General features: G+C 56.3%; 4 protein-coding genes across 4 annotated transcripts; 3 read left to right on the top strand and 1 right to left on the bottom strand.

The window, feature by feature from the left end:
* Positions 1 to 233: 233 nt before the first annotated feature.
* CDA (cytidine deaminase) lies at positions 234 to 3,629 on the bottom strand. The gene is made up of 4 exons (XM_052692134.1): positions 3,158 to 3,629; positions 1,910 to 2,021; positions 948 to 1,002; positions 234 to 725 (listed from the first exon to the last, which is right to left on the bottom strand). Exons 1-4 carry the CDS (start codon positions 3,627 to 3,629, stop codon positions 612 to 614), a joined length of 753 nt encoding a protein of 250 aa, XP_052548094.1. The 3' UTR covers positions 234 to 611.
* A 1,925-nt stretch (positions 3,630 to 5,554) lies between these two features.
* On the top strand, positions 5,555 to 6,642 carry FAM43B (family with sequence similarity 43 member B). Its single transcript, XM_052691917.1, has one exon. The coding sequence runs from the start codon at positions 5,615 to 5,617 to the stop codon at positions 6,491 to 6,493; it is 879 nt and encodes a 292-aa protein (XP_052547877.1). The 5' UTR covers positions 5,555 to 5,614; the 3' UTR covers positions 6,494 to 6,642.
* Positions 6,643 to 7,967: 1,325 nt separating this feature from the next.
* MUL1 (mitochondrial E3 ubiquitin protein ligase 1) lies at positions 7,968 to 11,275 on the top strand. Its single transcript, XM_052691916.1, has 4 exons — positions 7,968 to 8,122; positions 8,243 to 8,330; positions 9,304 to 9,424; positions 9,995 to 11,275. Exons 1-4 carry the CDS (start codon positions 8,003 to 8,005, stop codon positions 10,722 to 10,724), a joined length of 1,059 nt encoding a protein of 352 aa, XP_052547876.1. The 5' UTR covers positions 7,968 to 8,002; the 3' UTR covers positions 10,725 to 11,275.
* A 1,920-nt stretch (positions 11,276 to 13,195) lies between these two features.
* CAMK2N1 (calcium/calmodulin dependent protein kinase II inhibitor 1) lies at positions 13,196 to 14,970 on the top strand. Its single transcript, XM_052691932.1, has 2 exons — positions 13,196 to 13,407; positions 13,876 to 14,970. The coding sequence occupies exons 1-2, from the start codon at positions 13,245 to 13,247 to the stop codon at positions 13,944 to 13,946; spliced, it is 234 nt and encodes a 77-aa protein (XP_052547892.1). The 5' UTR covers positions 13,196 to 13,244; the 3' UTR covers positions 13,947 to 14,970.
* The last annotated feature ends 3,140 nt before the right edge of the window (positions 14,971 to 18,110 follow it).

Genomic DNA, 18,110 nt, shown 5'->3' with positions numbered 1-18,110 from the left:
AGTGCAGCACACAGTGCATTTGGCCCGCTGCACAGTGCATGGGTGCACAGAGATGGATGCATTGGTGCACAGTGCATTGGTGCACAGGGCACAGTGTATGGAGTATGGCTGCACAGCACACGGTGCACTGAGCACAGCATGTGGTGCACAGGGCATGGTGCACACAGCACAGAGCACACTGCAGGACACAGGGCATGGTACACAGGGCATTGGTGCACAGAGCACAGCCTGGCTCATTAAAGTAACATTATTATTTTTTTTTTTCTATTGCGCATAATTTAATTGCCAGGACAATCAGTGAACACCCCCAGAATTCCTCTTTGTCCTCACAGGAGCAAAAAAGGAGAAAAATAGGCAAAAAGTAGCAGTGACACCACAGTGACAGCCCACTGAACACCGAGCTGCCTGTGCACAAATGGCTGATGGATAATGTTGCGGACTTTGAGCTGAAATTGCTTTTTGTCCCCAGTTTTGCAGCCTTGGATCCAAGCAACATCCACTCAGCAAACCCTTTCACTTGGCATTGTTCCCGTGGAGCCACGTGCATAAAGGGAAAGTAGGAGGAATAATCCATCACCCCCAGCGCTGAAAGGGAAATGCAGGTGTGCAGTTCATGCCTTCTGCAGGTCCTCAGGGCCAAAGGAGAGCGGAAGGAGCTCCTGTAGCGTCTTCACAATGTAGGTGCCATCAGGTTTGGTCAGGTAGACGTCCCAGTCTGTGCCAAACTGCAGGAGGAGAGGGGGAGAGAGGCTCAATGGGGAATCCATGCTTCTTCCCCAGCTGGCTGCAGCACCCACAGCCACACCAGCAACTGCTGGGCTCCCTTGGTTTGTTCAGCTCCTAGCAGAGGAGGTGGAGGGGAGGCCCCGTGGTGGCCTGCAGCTCCTTGTGGCCCTACAGCTCCTCACGGCAGCTTGCAGTCACAGCATGGCAGGGCCCCCACTCACCTCTCTCATCACCTGTCTGCAGGCTCCGCAAGGCGTGATGAAGTCCTCCATGTCGCTGCCAAAAAGAGAACCACGCCAGGCTCAGTCCCACTCCACCCCAAAACCCAAAGGGAGTAAACACATAGAAACCCAAAGAGATTTCCCCAAACCCAAAGGGATCGTCCCAAAATCAAAGGCGGAACCAATCTGGAAAAGAAAGGGATCACCCAAAATCCAATCACCCAATCACCCAAAACATAAACAGGGCACCTCTCCAAAGCCCAAAGGAATTGCCAAAAACCTAAAGGGAGTAACATACCAAAACCCAAAAGGATTCCCCAAAACCTAAGGATATCACCCAAAACCCAAAAAGGGCACCGTTCCAAAACCCCAAAGGAGTAACATCACAAAACCCAAAGAGATTCCCCCAAACCCAAAGAGATCACCCCAAAACCCTAAGGGAGAACCACCCCAAAAACCAAAGGACGCCCAAAACCTAAACAGGACACTTCTCCAAAGCCCAAAGGAATTGCCAAAAACCTAAAGGGAGCAACACACCAAAATCCAAAGGGATTTCCCAAAACCTAGGGGTATCACCCAAAACCCAAAGGGGGCACCACCACAAAACCCAAAGGGACTGCCCCAAAATCAAATGGGGAATCACCCCAGAATTAAAGGGGTAACCATCCGAAAAAAAACAAAAGGATCACCCAAAACCCGAAGGGGCACCACCACAAAGCCCAAAGGAATTCCCAAAAATCCAAAGGGAGCAACACTCCAAAACCCAAAGGGGTTCCCCAAAAACCCAATGGGTCTGCTCAAAACTCAAAGGACACCCCATAAAACAAACCCATCAGCCAAAACCCAAAAGAGGCACCACCCCAAAAGGAAACACTACACCAAAACCCCAAAGGAACTTCCCAAAACCCAAAGGAGGCATCACCCTAAACCCCAAAGAGTGACACGGTGCCATTGGGCCTCACCTGGCAATGGCCATGGCCCTGAATCTTGTGTGCCCCTCGGAGATGGCTTTCTGGATGGCCGTGCGCTCAGCGCACACCCCGAGGCTGTAGCAGGCATTCTCCACGTTGCACCCTATGGGGAAGCACCGACACCACTCACCATCCCTCACTTGGTGAGACACCTTCAAAAGTAGCCCATCCTGAGCTCTGGCCAATGCACGTCTCCTTTCCGTGATTTATTTCCCATATTTTCCATCTCTTGGGCTCTTCTGGTGACTACGACTGGTAGGGAGCATAGGGAAGGGTTGTGGCACCCACCTGGAAGACCTCAAAACCTAAAGGGAACACCACTCCAAAAAGGAAAGAGATCACCCCAAAATCAGAGGGGGGAAACACTTCAAAACTCAAAGAGATTTCTCCATAATCAAAGGTGGAACCACCCCAAAAGCAAAAAGGAACTACTCCAAAAAGGAAATGGATTGCCCAAAGAGCAAAGAGGGAAGCATGCCAAGAAGCAAAGGGTTTGCCCAAAAGTCAAAGGGACGCCGCCCCAAAAAGCAAAGGGAACACCCAAACAGAAAAGGGATCACCCAAAAAGAAAAGGGGGAACTACCTCAAAACCTAAAGGGTGAAACACTCCCAAAACCAAAGGAATCACCCAAAACCCAAAGGGAGCACCACCACAACACCCAAACAGATCAGCCCGAAATCAAAGGGGGGACCACCCCAAAAAGCAAAGAGAGAACCACCTCAAAACCTAAAGGTGCAACACTCCAAAAACTAAAAAGGATTGCCCAAAACCCAAAGGGAGAACCACCCAAAAACCCAAATGCACTGCCCCAAAATCATAGGGGGAACCACCAAAACCCAAAGGGAGAACCACCCAAAAACCCAAAGGGTTTGCCCCAAAATTATAGGGGGAACCACCTCAAAAACCAACCGGATTTCTCAAAACCCACAGGAGGAGCCACCCCAAAACCCAAAGGAGGCACTGCACCCAAAAAAAAAACAACAAAACAACACCCACAAAGAGATTGCTAAAAACTCAAAGCAAATGCCACCCCAAAGCCCAAGGGAATCGCTCCAAACCCAAAGGGACCAGCACCCTAAAACCTCCAGAGATCGCACAAAGTCTCCGCCACCCCACAGAGATCAAGGCAAACCCAAAACGGTCAGCACCCCAGAAACCCATAGCATGCATCATCCCAGAACCCAAAGCAATCCCCCAGAACCCAAACGGGCCACCATCCCACAACCCCAAGGTCTCACCGGAGAAGATCTCCCCGCTGGCGGTGAGCAGCGCGGCGCCCACGGGGAAGCGGCTGTAGGGGCAGTAAGCACAATCTTTGGCCTCACGGCAGCGGCGCAGCAGCAGCTGTAGGCACTCACTGCCCTCCATGCCTGCACTGCCTGCCCCACACGGTGACGCCGACGTGGTTAAATATTTCCCCAAACGCAACGCCCCGTCGGGATAACGCCCCATGCGTGCGCCGGGCATCATCCCCAACCTCGAGGTTTTGGGATCAGGGTGGAGGTTGAGCTCTCTCTGAGCCTGCTTTCTTATTTTATATATATATATATATCTTATTTTTTCTAGCCATACGTGCTTTTCTTTTCTTTTTGTGTGTGTGTGTGTGCTAAGCTTTCTCACACCGCCTTCTTTTCCTTCCTCCCCAGCAGGAATTTGGTGCTGGGAACGTCCTGGGGGGAGCCACGGAGAGGTCAAAGGGGAGAAAACCATTGGGTCGCAAACAAGAAATAGCACGTTTCCCCCCTCACCCCCCCCTAGTTTCTCATTGACAGCCAACACACAGCAGGGGAAGCGGATGGGAAGTCTCCCTGACGCTGCTTTCCCCTGCTGCTGCACAATCCTATTGCTGAGCGCAGATAAGGGCTGTTCTGCACCATCCTAGGGGGTGGTCACGTCTCCCCTGTGTGGCTGAGCACCATTTCCCATCCCTGATATCCCCACACGTGGGGATAATAGGACGATCGCCTTCCTAGTTCCTTGTTCACTCTGAAACCTAATGATGGCGATGGGAAAAAAGCCATTTTATAGCCAAAATCGCCTGCACCCCTGTGCTGTTCGCAGAACTCAAAGGAGGCACCACCCCAAAAGGCAAAGGGATCACATGGAAAGCAAAGGGAGGACCACCTGAAAACCTAAAGGGTGCAACACAACAAAAAATAAAGGGATCGCCTGAGCCACAAAGGGGGAACCACCCCAAAACCCAAAGGGGTCGCCCAAAACATTAAGGAGGCACCATCCCAAAAATCCAAGGAATCACCCAAAAACCAAAGGAAATGCCACACCAGAACCTATAGGGGACAAGCACTTCAAAACCCAAAGGAGTCACCCCCAAAATCAATGAGGGATCCACCCAAAAACCCAAAGGGATTGCCCCAAAATCAGAGGGAGCATCACCCTAAACTGCAAAGGAATCATCCGAAGCCCAAAGAGAGTAACACCCCAAAACCCAAAGAGACCAAGCAAAACCCAAAGGAGGCACCACCCCAAAACCCAAAGGAGGAACCACCCCAAAACCCAAAGGAGGAACCACCCCAAAAATAGATTGCACAAAAAGCAGAGGGAGAATCACCAAACACCCAAAGGAGTTGCCCAAAACCCAAATGGGGCACAGCCCCAAAACCTAAAGCAATAGCTCAAAACCCAAAGGGTCTAATACCCCAACAACAAAATGGAGCACTCTGAACCCAAAAGGATTGCCCCAAACTCACAGTGGATTCCACCCCAAAACCCCACAGCTTGAAACCTGGAGGGAGTAAAACCCCAAAAAACAAAGGGATCAAGCAAAACTCACAGGGGGCAACACCCCAAAACCCAAAGGAATTGCTCCAAGCCCAAAGGGAGTAACACCTCAACAGCCAAAGGGACTGTCCAAAAGCCAAAGGGATCAAGCAAAACCCAAAGGGAGCAATACCCCAAAAAACAAAGGAATCGCCCCAAAATCAAAGGGAAACCATATGAAAAAAGAAACAGAAGGATCCCCCCAAACCCAAAGGGGGCAGCACCCCAAAACCCAAAGGGATCTCCCCAAAATTAAATGGGGAAAAACCAAAGGGATCTCTCCAAACCCAAAGGGGGCTGCACCCCAAAACCCAAAGAGATCTCCCCAGATTCAAAGGAAGAACGACCCCCAAACCCAAAGCGATCTCCCCAAAATCAAAGGGAGAATCATCCCAAAACCCAAAGGGATCTCCCAAAATCAAAAGGAGAAAAACCAAAGGGATCTCTCCAAACCCAAAGGGGGCTGCACCCCAAAACCCAAAGCGATCTCCCCAAAATCAAAGGGAGAATCACCCCAAAACCCAAAGGGATCTCCCCAGATTCAAAGGAAGAACGACCCCCAAACCCAAAGGGATCTCCCCAAAATCATTATCAGCACGGAGCACGGCTGGGGCTGCTCTCCGGGCTCTGCACTCTGCAGGGGCTGCTCTTTCTCCCCGTAGCGGAGCAGCACATCTCCCGCCGGCAGCAGCAGCTCGGCAGCATCCCTCCGTGTGCGCCGATGCGTTCTCCCTCCTCTCCACGCTTTGGGCTGCGCGCGGCGGCTGCCTGCACGCCCGGGGAGGTGGAGCAGAGCTCCGTTCCGCAGCAGCAGCATCACTGCCTCCTCACCCAGAGCATCCCGCTGGGGACCGGCCCTTGGGAACGGGACACGGGGACAGACCCTCGGGTCCGGATCCGGATCCGGCAGCGAGGTGATGCTGCCCTGGCGCCGCAGCAAGTTCGTGCTGGTGGAAAACGAACGTAAGTGCAAAGGGAAAAGCTTGGGGCCAGGGTTGGGCTATGCCTCGTTGCTGGCCGGCTTCCTGCGCTCCTGCCCCGATTTGTTGCCCGAATGCCCCTTGGAGAGATTGGGTTCTGTGTTTGGAGGCCGGCGGCAGAAAGTGGAGCTGAACAAGGAGGATCCCACCTACACCGTGCGCTACCTGGGTAATGCAGTCACTCTGCACGCCAAAGGAGAGGGATGCACCGAGGAGGCGGTGGGGAAAATATGGGCCAAAAGCGACGCGGGCGCCGGTGGGGCCAAGATGAAGCTGACCTTAGGGCCGCACGGCATCCGCATGGCACCGGGTGAGAAGGGTGCCAGGAGGTCGGGCCACGCGTACCTGCTGCACCGCATCACCTATTGCACAGCCGACCGCCGGCACCCGAAGGTTTTTGCGTGGGTTTACCGGCACCAGGTGAAGAACAAAGCCGTGGTGCTGCGCTGTCACGCCGTCCTCGTCCCCAAAGCCGCCACGGCGCGCGCCATGGCCCTGCTCCTCTTCCAGACCTCCGCTTCAGCCTTTGATGAATTCAAGAGGCTCAAAAGGCAGAACGACGGCCGTCGCCTCCAGCAGCAGCTCCTGGGTGAAGCCATCGTCCCCTTGGTGCCCCTGCGCAGGCTGCTCAATGCCAAGTGTCCCTACCGCCCGCCGGCCGAGCGCGCCCGCTGCGCCCCACGGCTCAGCTCCATCCTGGAGGAGGACGAGGAGGAGACGGGGGGCACGTGGGGGGACGGGGGGCCCACCGTGGTCTCTTTGGCCAGTGAGATGCGGGGGTGCAGCTTGCGTGGCCCAAGGGCCCCCGTATGCTGAGCATCCCCATTGGCGTCCACTGCTTTGGCCACACCGGGTGCCCTCGGGACACAGCTGGACAATAGGGCTACGTCCCTAGCTCTGAAGGGGGGGACACCTGGATCCCCCCATCCCTCTCCTGGAAATAAACCCAATCTGTGTTTTCTGCCTGTGACAGCGCCTGTCTCTCACCAGCCTGGAAGACTCGCGATGGTTTGTTGCTTTTCTATTTTGTATTTACCCTTTTTTTTTTTTTTAACTCTAAAAAATTTCCACCCTGGGGGGGGATGGAGAGGAGGGCGGGGGGGGTTCTGCACCTTCCATGCCATTCCACGTCAAGTGATGCTCATATTACCATGGCAACGTGGGGGTTTAAATAGAGCAGGCCCACGCTTTGGGGGGGGGCTGCAGTGGGGACCCCAGGCCTGACAGCTAGGTCACAAAGGCAGCCCAGAGAACCTAAATCCCTGGAATTTTACCCAAAATGGTTTATTTTCACCCAGTTCCTGCTCCCCTGCCCTGACAGGAGCAGCAACGCGGGGGCATAGTGGAAGGAGCTGAATAAATGGGACGGTGGGAGAGGGAACAAGGGGCACCGCTGCCCCACAGCCTGAGGAAGGAGATGCATCACAGGGATGGGGTTTGGGTGAGCTCCCCCCACATACAACAGCCAGAGAGAGGACAAGCTGTGCTCCTGATTCCCTCTGAACTTTGGGAGCTGGCATCTGGCTGCCCCCACAAAGGGCTCTATGGGTCTGGGGTTTGAGATACTGCCCCCCAGAAACAGTATGGGGCCGAGATTTGGGCTAACACCCCTAAAAATAAACCTTCGAAGCTTAGATAGAGCCTGCATCCTGCAGAATCCTAGGGTGAAAGACTGGGATTTGGGCTAAACATACCCTGAAAGCCATGTAAGGCTGAGATACAGGCTAATCCCTCCCAAAAAGTGCCATAGGGCTGGAATTTAGCTCGTCCACTTCAAAAATCCTGGGGGTGAGAATATGGCATTTAGGCTAAACCCACCCCAAAGGCCCCGTGGGCTGGGATATGGGGTATCCTGCCCTAAAATGCCGTGGTGAAAGGGTGGGATTTGAGTTAAACCCACCCCAAATATCCAGTGGGGCTGGGATTTGGGTTAATCTCACCCCAAAAAAGCCCTGTGAGACTCAGACTCGAACTATTTCCCCCAAATAAAGTGAAGTGGGGCTGGGATTTGGACTAACGCCTCCACAAAGCATCATAGGGCCAGGATTTAGCCTCTCACCTTCCAAAATCTTGCTGGTTGAACGCCGGGATTTGGATTAAACCCACCCCAGAGACCCTGTAGGGTTCGGGCAAGCCTTCCCAAGGCTCTGCGGGGCTGCAGTGGGGCTCCATCAGCCCTCCACCCCGTCTGGAAACCCTCCATCCATTTCTCGGAGGACCGCGCACTCTATGGTAAAGGCGCGCTCTATGGTAGAGCGCCGCGCGCTGTACGCCATGAGTGACGTCATCAGTCCGCGCCGCGCGGTTGCCGCGGTAACGGCGGCAATGGAAGGCGGCGGGCGGCCCTCGGCCTTGCAGGCCGCGTTGCTGGCGGCCGGCACGGGGCTGACCGCGCTGTTCTACTCGGTGTACCGGCAGCAGGCCCGTCTCGCCCGCGGCCTGCAGGTGGGTACGGGAGCTCCGGAGCCGGGTTGCGGCCTGCAGCCTGCTGCGGTGGCCGCTTCAGGCCTAGGCCGCGGCCTGCTCCCGGGTCTGGGCCTTGCGGTTGATCCTTCCGTCCCATAGGGCGCCCGGAGGCTGCGGCTGGACGGGGAGCTGCGGGCCGTGCTGCTGGAGGCGCCAGGCCGCTGCGTGCCCTATGCTGTCATCGAAGGTATTGGCATGGCAAAACGCTGGGCCTCTTTCCCCACTGCCTCTTTGGTTCAAGCGATTTTGCCCAAAATCTGATGTTTTGCGCCAAAAAAAAAGCTTCCCGCATGCAAGTCGTGGCAGTAACAGTAAGGGGGGGCACGGAGGAAGGAGCTGAGGAACTGGGGCTGTGCTGCGTTGGGGCATCACTACCCTGCAGCAGTGGGGAGGGGGATCTGGGCTCCTCCTTCACAGCCCCACAGAGATGGGGTTGGGGTGAAATGCCTCCAAAGACGGCACCCAGGGAGGGGACAGATGTGGTCTGATTCCTTCTAAATTTCAGAGGGGCCAATGCCAGCTCTAACAGAGGGCTCTGTGACTCTGACTTAGGCTAGGGCTAATTCCTTCCATATGCACTGCTGGGGTTTGGGCTAGCACCCCTAAAAACAAATCTATGGAGCTTAGATATAGCCTGCTTCCTGCAAAACCATGGGGTGAAAGACTGGGATTTGGGTTAAACGTACCCCAAAGGCCCTGCGTGGCTGGGGTTGGGGCTAATCCCTCCCTCAAGATGCCAAGGGGCTGGGATTTAGCCTGTTCCCTTCCAAAATTCTTGGGGATGGGATTATGGAATTTAGGCTAAACCCACCCCGAAGGCCCTGTAGGGTTGGGATTTGGGTTACTCTGGCCCCTCAAAAGCCCAACAAAACTGTGATTTGAGCTACTTCCCCACCAAAAAAAGCCCCGTGAGGGTGGTATTTGGGCTATTTCTCCCCCTAAAAAAGTACAGTAGGGCTGAGATTTGAGATAAGGCCTCCACCAACTCCACAAGACACATTTGGGCTAGGATCTAGCCTGTCTCCTTCCAAAACCTTGGGAGTGAAAGACTGGAATTTGAGCTAAACATATCCCAGTGCCCTGTGGGGCCGAGTTTTGGGTCTGTAACCCCATAAAAAAGAGAGACCTGCAGCACAGCTCAAGCACTCCACGTGTTCCAGGCGTGGTACGCACTGTCAAGGACACCCTGAGCAGCCAGTTTGTGGAGAACTGCAAGGGCGTCGTGCAGAGGCTGACCCTGCAGGAGCACAAGATGGTGTGGAACCGAACGACTCACCTCTGGTACGTACCTACAGAACCATGGGACATCCTAAGATGGAAGGGACCCATAAGAATCCCCAAATCCAGCCCTTGGCTCCACACAGGAGCGCCCCAAATCTGAACCCTACATCTGAGAGCAGCGTTCCAGCACTCCTTGAGCTCTGGCAGCTCAGGGCTTTGCCCACTGCCCCACACATATGGAACCTGGAGGCCGCCCCGAGCAGCTGACTCAAGCATCCTTGCACTGCAGCCCAACAAAGCTCTTCCAAAAGGAAACTCTTCTCACCACACTGCAACTCATCACAGCTGTGAAGGTGATGAGCACTGGCTGGGTTTGGCTGCCCCGAGAGCTTTCCCTGTGACAGCAGAAGGTTTTGCATGGGGGACACCACGAGGACAACAGGCAGCGTGACAAAATACTGCTGTGCTGACAGCTGTGGTGTTTCCCTGCTGCTTGGCTTTTTGTAGTATCACAGGATGGCTTAAACTAGAGGGAACCTTAAAGATTATCAAGCTCCTGGGTAGATCAGGCCCCACCCAACCCAGCCTGGATTGCCAGCGTGGAAACACTAACGCTTGTTTTATCCCAAGGAACGACTACGAGAAGATCATCCACCAGAGAACCAACACCACTGCCTTCGACCTGGCCCCGCTGGACGACGGCACCGGCGTCTCTGTGAGGGTGATGAAACCTCTGGAGGCCGCCGAGCTCAGCCTGGAGACGGTGCATGAGAAATTCCACCCCTCGGTGCAATCCTTCCCTGATGTCATTGGGCACTACATCAGCGGGGAGCGCCCGAAAGGCATTCAGGAAACAGAGCAGATGCTGAAGGTGGGAGCGGCGCTGACTGGCGTTGGGGAGCTGGTGCTGGACAACAACACCATCAAGCTGCAGCCACCCAAGCAGGGTTTGCGCTACTACCTGACCAGCGCCGATTTCGACGCTTTGCTGAAGAAACAGGAATCGAGTGCCAAGCTTTGGAAGATCCTGACCATCCTTTTTGGTTTCAGCACGTGTGCCGTTCTCTTCTACCTCCTGAGGAAGCAGTACAGGCACCACCGGGAGAGGCGGCACCTCAAGCAGATGCAGGAGGAATTCAGGCAAGCGCAGGAGCGGCTGATGCGTGAAGTGAACGCCGAGGGGGGAGAGACGCTGAAAAATGCCTGTGTCATCTGCCTGAGCAGTGCCAAATCCTGCGTCTTCCTGGAGTGTGGGCACGTCTGCTCCTGCACTGAGTGCTACCGAGCCCTTCCAGAGCCCAAAAGGTGCCCCATCTGCAGACAGGCCATCAGCAGGGTGGTTCCCCTGTACAACAGCTAAAGCGCTGTGGCTCGGGGCGGGGGGGGGTTCTTTGGAGGGCTCCCTCTCAGTGAGGGTTTGCTTGCAGCCTGCCCCTCTTGCCGCTGGGGTGGTTGGATTGCTGGGGATGAAAGGATTGCGGAAGGGGGAGGGAGCTGGAGGGGAGCTGGGCTTGAAAACGATTGCAGGTGCTCAGGGTTCACGTGGTGCTCCTGGAGGCAAAATCAGTTTGTTTCTGCAATACCCTGGTGATTAAAAAACTGTTATAAGACACGAGGAGTCCTGAGGCTGCGCAGTGCTGCCTCCCAGCAGCTCTCCAGCTGGCTGAGCAGGGGGTCAGAAGAGCTTCTGCTTCATGCCAGTGGTTTTGTGATAAATGGTGAATACAGGCAAGGAGCAGCGTTTCCATCGTCCCCTCCTGCCAGCACTGCCAGGGGCTGCACTTTGGCCACACGTGATTGTGTCACGCCAGAATGCGGGAATCGGGACACGGCAGCACTCTGGTTGATTTCTGCAGCGGGGTTTGGGCTGGGGTATGGCACAGCTTGTAATAAAACTGATTGAAAAGCGTGTTTGTCCTGGCTTGTTCCGTCCCTGCAACCCTGAGGGCGCTGCCTTCCTCTGCTCCCGCTACATTCCGCTGCAAGAAGCAGCATCCACCCCAGAAGCGCGAAGTGAGGCCGGGGGCTCTCCGCTTCCTCTTTGAGGAGACTGAGGTTGGAGCGGGACGCGGAGAAAACCCAAAGGCAGGGCCGCATCCAGCCGGGCTGCAGGTGGCGGTGCGCTCCCGCTGCGGGAGGAGGCGGAAAAGAAGCAGAAATAGCAAAAAATCCGCAGGGACGGCGGCGCGTCTCCTTCCCTTCTCCCGCTGCCATCAATCCATCACCCCGCGGCGCGCTCGGCAGCACCGGCTGAGCCCAGGCTCTCCCCCGGCGCCACAGACGCAGGAGGGGATTCTTTTCTTACCCCGTGCAGCACCAAAAAGCCGTTTTTTCCACCCAAACCCCGTGCGGGTCCTGCGATGGGGGCTGTAGGGAACGCAGCCATCCCCGCAGCGCCCAAAATAAGCTCCTGGGGGCTGCGCTGCCCCCGCTGCCTTTTGCCTCCTGTTCCCCAGCTTCCCCCGCGGGATGCTGGGCGCAGACGCAGCGTTATGCAAGGAGCTGGCAGCCGGGCTCTGCGGCTGCGTTCCCAGAGAGTCCCGGCCCCAAAAACACGGGAACCCCGGCCTTCACCTGCCCCAAAACGAGCTGTTCTGCCCCCAGACGAGCTGAAGTCCCCGTTAGTTGCGAGCTGTTCGCAGAGACGGTGCGAGGCTGCTTCGTGCAAACCGACTTTTTGTTGCTATCCCTGCTGTCCTCTCCGACTTTTTGCAGGGGTTGCATCGAGAATGTGCCGGAGATGCAGCACTGCCCCCAAAAATGTTGCTCACCCCGTGCCTGTGCTGGTTTGCGTTGTCAAAAATAATCCCCTCTGCAGCCACCAGGCAGAAAGATCAGTGTGAGCTGGGAAAGGTGGGTGTAGGGACATGGCAAGGGGATGTGGCACAGGGATATGGCATGGGGACATGGCATGGGGACATGGCACAGTGACACACTACCGGGATGTGATGTGGAGGCATGGCATGGGGGCATGGCAGAGGGGCACAGCACAGGAACATGGCATGGGAACGCAGTACAGTGTCATGGCGAGGGGACATGGCATGAAGACACGGCACGGGGACACGGTGCAGTGACATGGAACAGGGACGTGGCACGAAGACACAGTAGAGGGCACAGGGACAAGGCATGGAGACGTGGCATGCAGACACAGTACAGGGCCGTGGTGTGGGGTCATGGTGTGGGGATGCAGTACAGGGACGTGGGACAGGGACACGGTATGGGTATGTGATATGGGGACACAGGGACATGGCATGGGGACACGGCGCAGGGGCACGGCACGGAGACACAGCACGAGGACGGGGCATGGGGACCCAGCATGGGGACACGGCATGGGGACACAGCACGGGGAGGTGGTATGGGGACACGGCATGGGGACAAGACACAGGGGCACGGCATGGGGAAGCGGCACCGGGAGATGCCATGGACACACGTCACGGGGACACGGCACAGGGACACAAATGGTCCACGACACGGGGACGGGCACGCTCCCACGGGCAGCGCAGGGCAGCGCCGGGCTCCCCGGGTCGGTTCCGGGGCATCAGCCCCTCCCGGCTCGGGGGATCCCCGCACCCTCCGGGAAGGGTTGCGGGGTGGGGGGTTGGGGGGGGACCGGCCCATCCCGGGGGCGTTCCCGAGCCGCCCCGCCCCGCTCCCGCCCCCCGCTCCTCTATCGCCGCCGCCACCGATTCCGCCGCCGCGGGACCGCCGGAGCCGCGGGCAGCGCCGGGCGGGCAGCGCCGGGATGTGACGGGGCGGCCGCCCCGCTCCGCCGAGCCGCAGCCCCAGGGGGGCTCGGGACCCCCCGCGGCCCGGGAGGCTGTCGGGGGGGGGGGGCGGCGCCGGGCCCCCCTCTGCCACCGCCGCCACCGCCGCCCCGGCCATGGCGGAGGGGCCGCCGTACGGCGGGGGGCAGCTGGCGGGGGGCGCGGCGGGGGGCGAGCTGCCCTTCCCCGTGCCCCTCCGCCACGGCCCCGACGCGCTGCTGGCGGCCGGGCAGGGCAAGCGGCCCCCCAAGCTGGGGCAGATCGGACGCAGCAAAAGAGGTGGGTGAGCGGGGACGGTGACTGGGGGGCCCTGGGAAGAGACTGGGGGTTGTGGAGGGAGCGAGTCAGCCTGAACCGGCGGCCCGGGGATGCGGGGACTCCGGGGATGCTCGTCCTGCTCGTCACTATGGGGGATGCTCGCCTTGCAGCGTTGGGATGCAGCACATCCTGCACCCTGGGATGCTCCCTGAGGTACCGGGGCTGAGCATCCCCTGCGGGACGCCATGCCATCAGTCCCACCCTGGGGACGTGCCCTAATGTGCTCACCTTGCACCGAGCATCCTCGGGGACTCAGCGCATCTCACACCCTGAGGACGCAGCACATCCCGGGATGAGCATCTCGTGTTCCCATCCCATCCCTCCCCAGATACCAGCACCCCGTGACCCCAGTCCCTCCGCGGGTACCGGGCTCTGCCACACCGCGCTGACGGCCGTCCTTTTGTTTTCCCATTTTCCCCATCCTTCCAGTGGTTATCGAAGACGATAGGATCGACGACGTGCTGCAGAACCTCTCCGAAAAGGCCCCCCCCGGCGTTTAATGCCCCCTCGGCAGGGATTTCTGCTCTCTGAGGTTATCGGCCAAAATCCCAGCACCGCCGGCGCGAGGACGAGCGGCGCAGAATCCCCCCGAAATGATGCGAAATTACACCTAAAAATAATAACAATAACAAAACCGAGAACAAAAAAATCATCGTCATCATCATCACCCCCCCCCCCCCTTGCTCCCAAATGCCCCCAATGCAGTTCTGCTGTGGGGCCGCCCCACGGGGGGTCCCAAGCCCCTCCGAAGCTGCGTTCAGGCGGTGGAACCCAAGCGGAGGTTCCCTTCCCGGCGCTCCGTTCGTTTCGGTTTTTAATTTGATGTCTTTGGATGTTGGCGAATGCTATAAACCTACAGATATCTCCGTTTCATTTCGGTCGCGTTTTGAGGTTGGCGGGGGGGGGGGGGGGGAAAAGAAACTTTTATAAAGGGATGGGTTTTGGGGATGGGGTGGTTGGGGGAGGGGGGGGAATGGGGTTTTTATTGACGGCGCTTGCACAAGGGAGCGATGGGAGGATGTCTATGGGGTCGCAGCTTTCCTTACAGCCATGCAGTGTGGTGTGGGTGACCTTCGTTTGGTTCATTTTTCTTCCCTCGTGGCAATTTCCCTCTCTCTCACAGACCGTCCGTAAGGAAACGGATGGACGCCGACGAGAACTGCTGTCATCCGGAGTGCCAAAACGCAGGGCTCCGTCGGGCTCTTGTGGGGTTTTGTTATTTTTTTCTTTCCTTCTCTTTTTAATTTTTAATTTTTAACTATTTCGCATGAGATGCAAAAAAAAAAATTAAATAAATAAAATAAAAATAAGAAAAATTTAAAAAGGGAAAAAAAATATATATATATATATATATTCCCCTCTTGTGATGAGGGTGATTTTGTTGTATGTTTGCGGCTCGGAATGACGGAGCGTGGCCGGGTGTCCTCTCCTCCTTTATGGGAATATCGTGTCTGGTGCACTGTCCTCCACACACAGGGCTATTTCTGCAATGATGTACCAATAAAAAAGGAAAATGAGACAAAAGGCGGAGTGCTCCCGGCCTGCTGTGCTTTGCTGAATAATTAATGGGTGTTAATATTCATTAGGGATGGGGTCATTGGGGTGATCGGTGGGGAAACACCTCCGGGGCTGGGGGTGCGGTGATTGATTCAGCATGAGGTGGTGGGATATGGGGATTCTGAAGGGAGGGGGGACCCCAAAAGGCTGGGGGATCCCAATAGTCGCTCAAACTGGGCACCCCAGTAGTTCCCTTGGTTATGGTGAAGGGACCCCGAAAGGCTGGAGGACTTCAGTGGTCCTGCGGATGGTTGGGGACCCCAATAGTCCCCATGGCTCTGAGTGGAGAGACTTCAAAAGGTTGGAGGACCCCAATAGATCCCCAAATTGGGGACCCAAGTAGTCCCATTGACTACTGGTGGAGGGATCCCAAAAGGTTGGAGGACACCAATCATCCTCTAAGTGATTGGAGACCCCATCAATCCCTTTGGTGATGGTGGAGGGACCCCAAAATGTTGGAGGACCCCAATCATCCCGCAGACTGGGGAGCCCAGTAATCCCCTTGGTTATGATGGAGGGATCTCAAAAGGTTGGAAGACCTCAATAGTCCTCCAGATGGTTGGGGACCCCAATTGGGGGTTTTTTTGCTTGGCTGTGGGGTCATCTCACCCTACAGAGCCCAGGAGGTCCCCAAAACAGTGCTGTGATTGCACCCAGGTTCATAATCTGAAAGTTCCATCGGCTGATTTTGGCCACGATATTCACCTTTTTGGGGTTGGGATCAGGGCTGTCACTGGGATCGCCTTTGTCCCCCTTGGGGCTGACCCATGCCGGGCAGCTCTGCTGTTCGTTTCTTATTACTTCTTCCAGCCCACGCAGCTTCCTACAGGTGTAGAACAGATGGGAAGATCAGATGAAACTTTCCCTTAAAAACTCTTACTTTAATTATTGTTATTTAACCTCTCCGCACTGCGTTTCCCATGGGTTCAGCTCCCATGGCTGCAGCTGGGATGGGCTCAGCACTATAAAAAACCCCAGACCACAGGAAATCCTACAGATGGATGGCAGCTGCTTGGGCAGATTTACCAAAAAGCCCTCGTTTTGCATGTAAATGGGGTCTGTCCTCACTGACTGTTGGATACATCTGCCCATTTCCTTCCCCTATACCCAAATCCCCCAAAGCCAGGAGGAGCTGGGAGGAAGCAGAGCCCAGTGCTGAGCACAGCGCGATCCTGCAGAGCCCCAGAGCCGCTGCCATGCATCTTTCATGTGCCATAAATAAGTAATGGGGCGGGCAGCAGCGGGGCCAGGAAAGGGGGGGAGCAGTGCTGGGGGGGTGAGAGTGGTGCCAAACCCTGCAGCGCTCATAGGAGGACGATCCCACACCCAGGTGGGCACTTCCATCCCATTCCCCTATGGGATTTGGGGCCGTGCGATTGCCTGTGGGCTCTGAGTCCTCCCATCCCTGTGTATGGGGCAGGAATTCAACATCTGCAGTGGGAAAAGGATCCCACGGAGAACGCCCTATAGTGGGATGCGGGTGGGGATGCCCCATCCTTGGGGTCCTCAGCTCCTTATGGGTTTCACCTTTCCCTAAAGCAGCCGACTGATGGGAAAAGCCATTTCTAACCTCGAAACAAAGCCTCTGGGCAGCTCTACACCTCCCCCTGCCAAAAAAAAGGGGGAGGGGGGGAGGGAGAGGGGTGGAGAAGCAGAGCATGGCTGCTGCAGAGCAATAGTGCAACATGAGGGCTGCCCCGAGAAGAGCCCCGCTCTGCAAAACCCACAGAAAGCGTGGGCACTCACGGCACCACCCGAAATAAATCCTCATCCCCCAGCAGAAGTAGGGCACAGAAAGTAGGGCAGCAGCTCCCTGCAAAATCTTTTATTTATCGCCCAGGGAGCGGCGGCGCAGGGCACGGCCGTGAGAACAGCGGGGTCCTGGGGGTGGGATGGGGCCGTTCTGTCCCTAAATGGTGCCGCTATGGGATGGAAACGGGGTCGGGGTTGGCTGGGTTGTGCTGTTGTGAGGGGAGCGAATCGCCTGGAGGGAGAATAGGGTCGCAGAGTTATTGGGGAACTGGGGAAATCAGTGGGAAAAACACGGAACTGTTCCAATGGCAATGGACAGAACTGGTCGTTCCATTGGCATTGGTTGTTCCAACAGCACTGGTTGTTCCAATGGCACTGAACCCTTCCTGGGCAGGAGCTGGAAAAACCCAATGGGTGATCGCTTGCCCATGGGTTTTTGCCCACCCCTGCTATGGGGCCATGGCCACTTCCACATCCCCACGTAGGGATTTGAGGGGCTTTGCCCCCATCACCCTCCTCCATCCACAGCATCAGGAGCTCATGGGGCTTTTGGGGGCTGTTCCCGATTGCTTTGGGTTCTCCTTTAGAGGAGCAACATCTTGCTGCACGGAACCAAAGCATTGGGTTGAGTTTTCCTTCCAGGAAGGAGGATTTAGGATTTTCATTCTGGGAGGAAAATAGGAAAAGAAGCCCTGAAGAGACACATTTCTGAGTGGGGAAACACCACCAGCAGGAAAATGAGAGCTTCCCAGCCTGGATTTGGGGATGATCACAGCTGTAGGAGCCAGGTGCAGTGGGGATGCCCCATAGAAGCATCCCACAAAACCCCCAGATCCCTCCTATGCACTGCGCTGTGCCTCTCCCCCCCCCCCCCCCCCCAGGCATTTCATTTTCCTTCAGCCTGGAGTTAGAATTCCTCCACTCCTGCCAGCTGTTCCCGCTAATGAGGACGAAGCAAAAACATCAGACATCTCAATTCATGCATTGCTCGAGGTGTCGAACTGTTGCTTTACAACCACACGTGGGAGGCACCGCACCGAAAAGAAAAACCAAAAAGAGCATCATTTTTCACCAGGGGACCCGAATGCAGCCCCAAAGCCACGGTCAGCATCAACCCCTGGTTCGGTAGTCAGAGATTTGAGGGGAGGGATTCTTATTTGGAGGGGGTGGGCACACACACAGCCCTGCATCTGTGGGTTCAGGGGCGTCTGACTCACCTGACCTGAGCATCGCTGATGATTTTTGGGGTGGGAGATGGTTTTGCCATTTCCAACGGGTCCCAACTTGGGGAGGGATGATAAAATGAAACAAGAACAACCAACATTGGGGAAATCAGTGGGAAAAACACGGAATTG

The sequence above is a fragment of the Tympanuchus pallidicinctus genome, unplaced genomic scaffold, assembly GCF_026119805.1.
Source record: "Tympanuchus pallidicinctus isolate F22 unplaced genomic scaffold, pur_lepc_1.0 scaffold29, whole genome shotgun sequence".
Lineage (NCBI taxonomy): Eukaryota > Metazoa > Chordata > Aves > Galliformes > Phasianidae > Tympanuchus > Tympanuchus pallidicinctus.
Note: the sequence above shows the minus strand (reverse complement) of the source record. Positions and strands in the feature narration are given on the sequence as shown.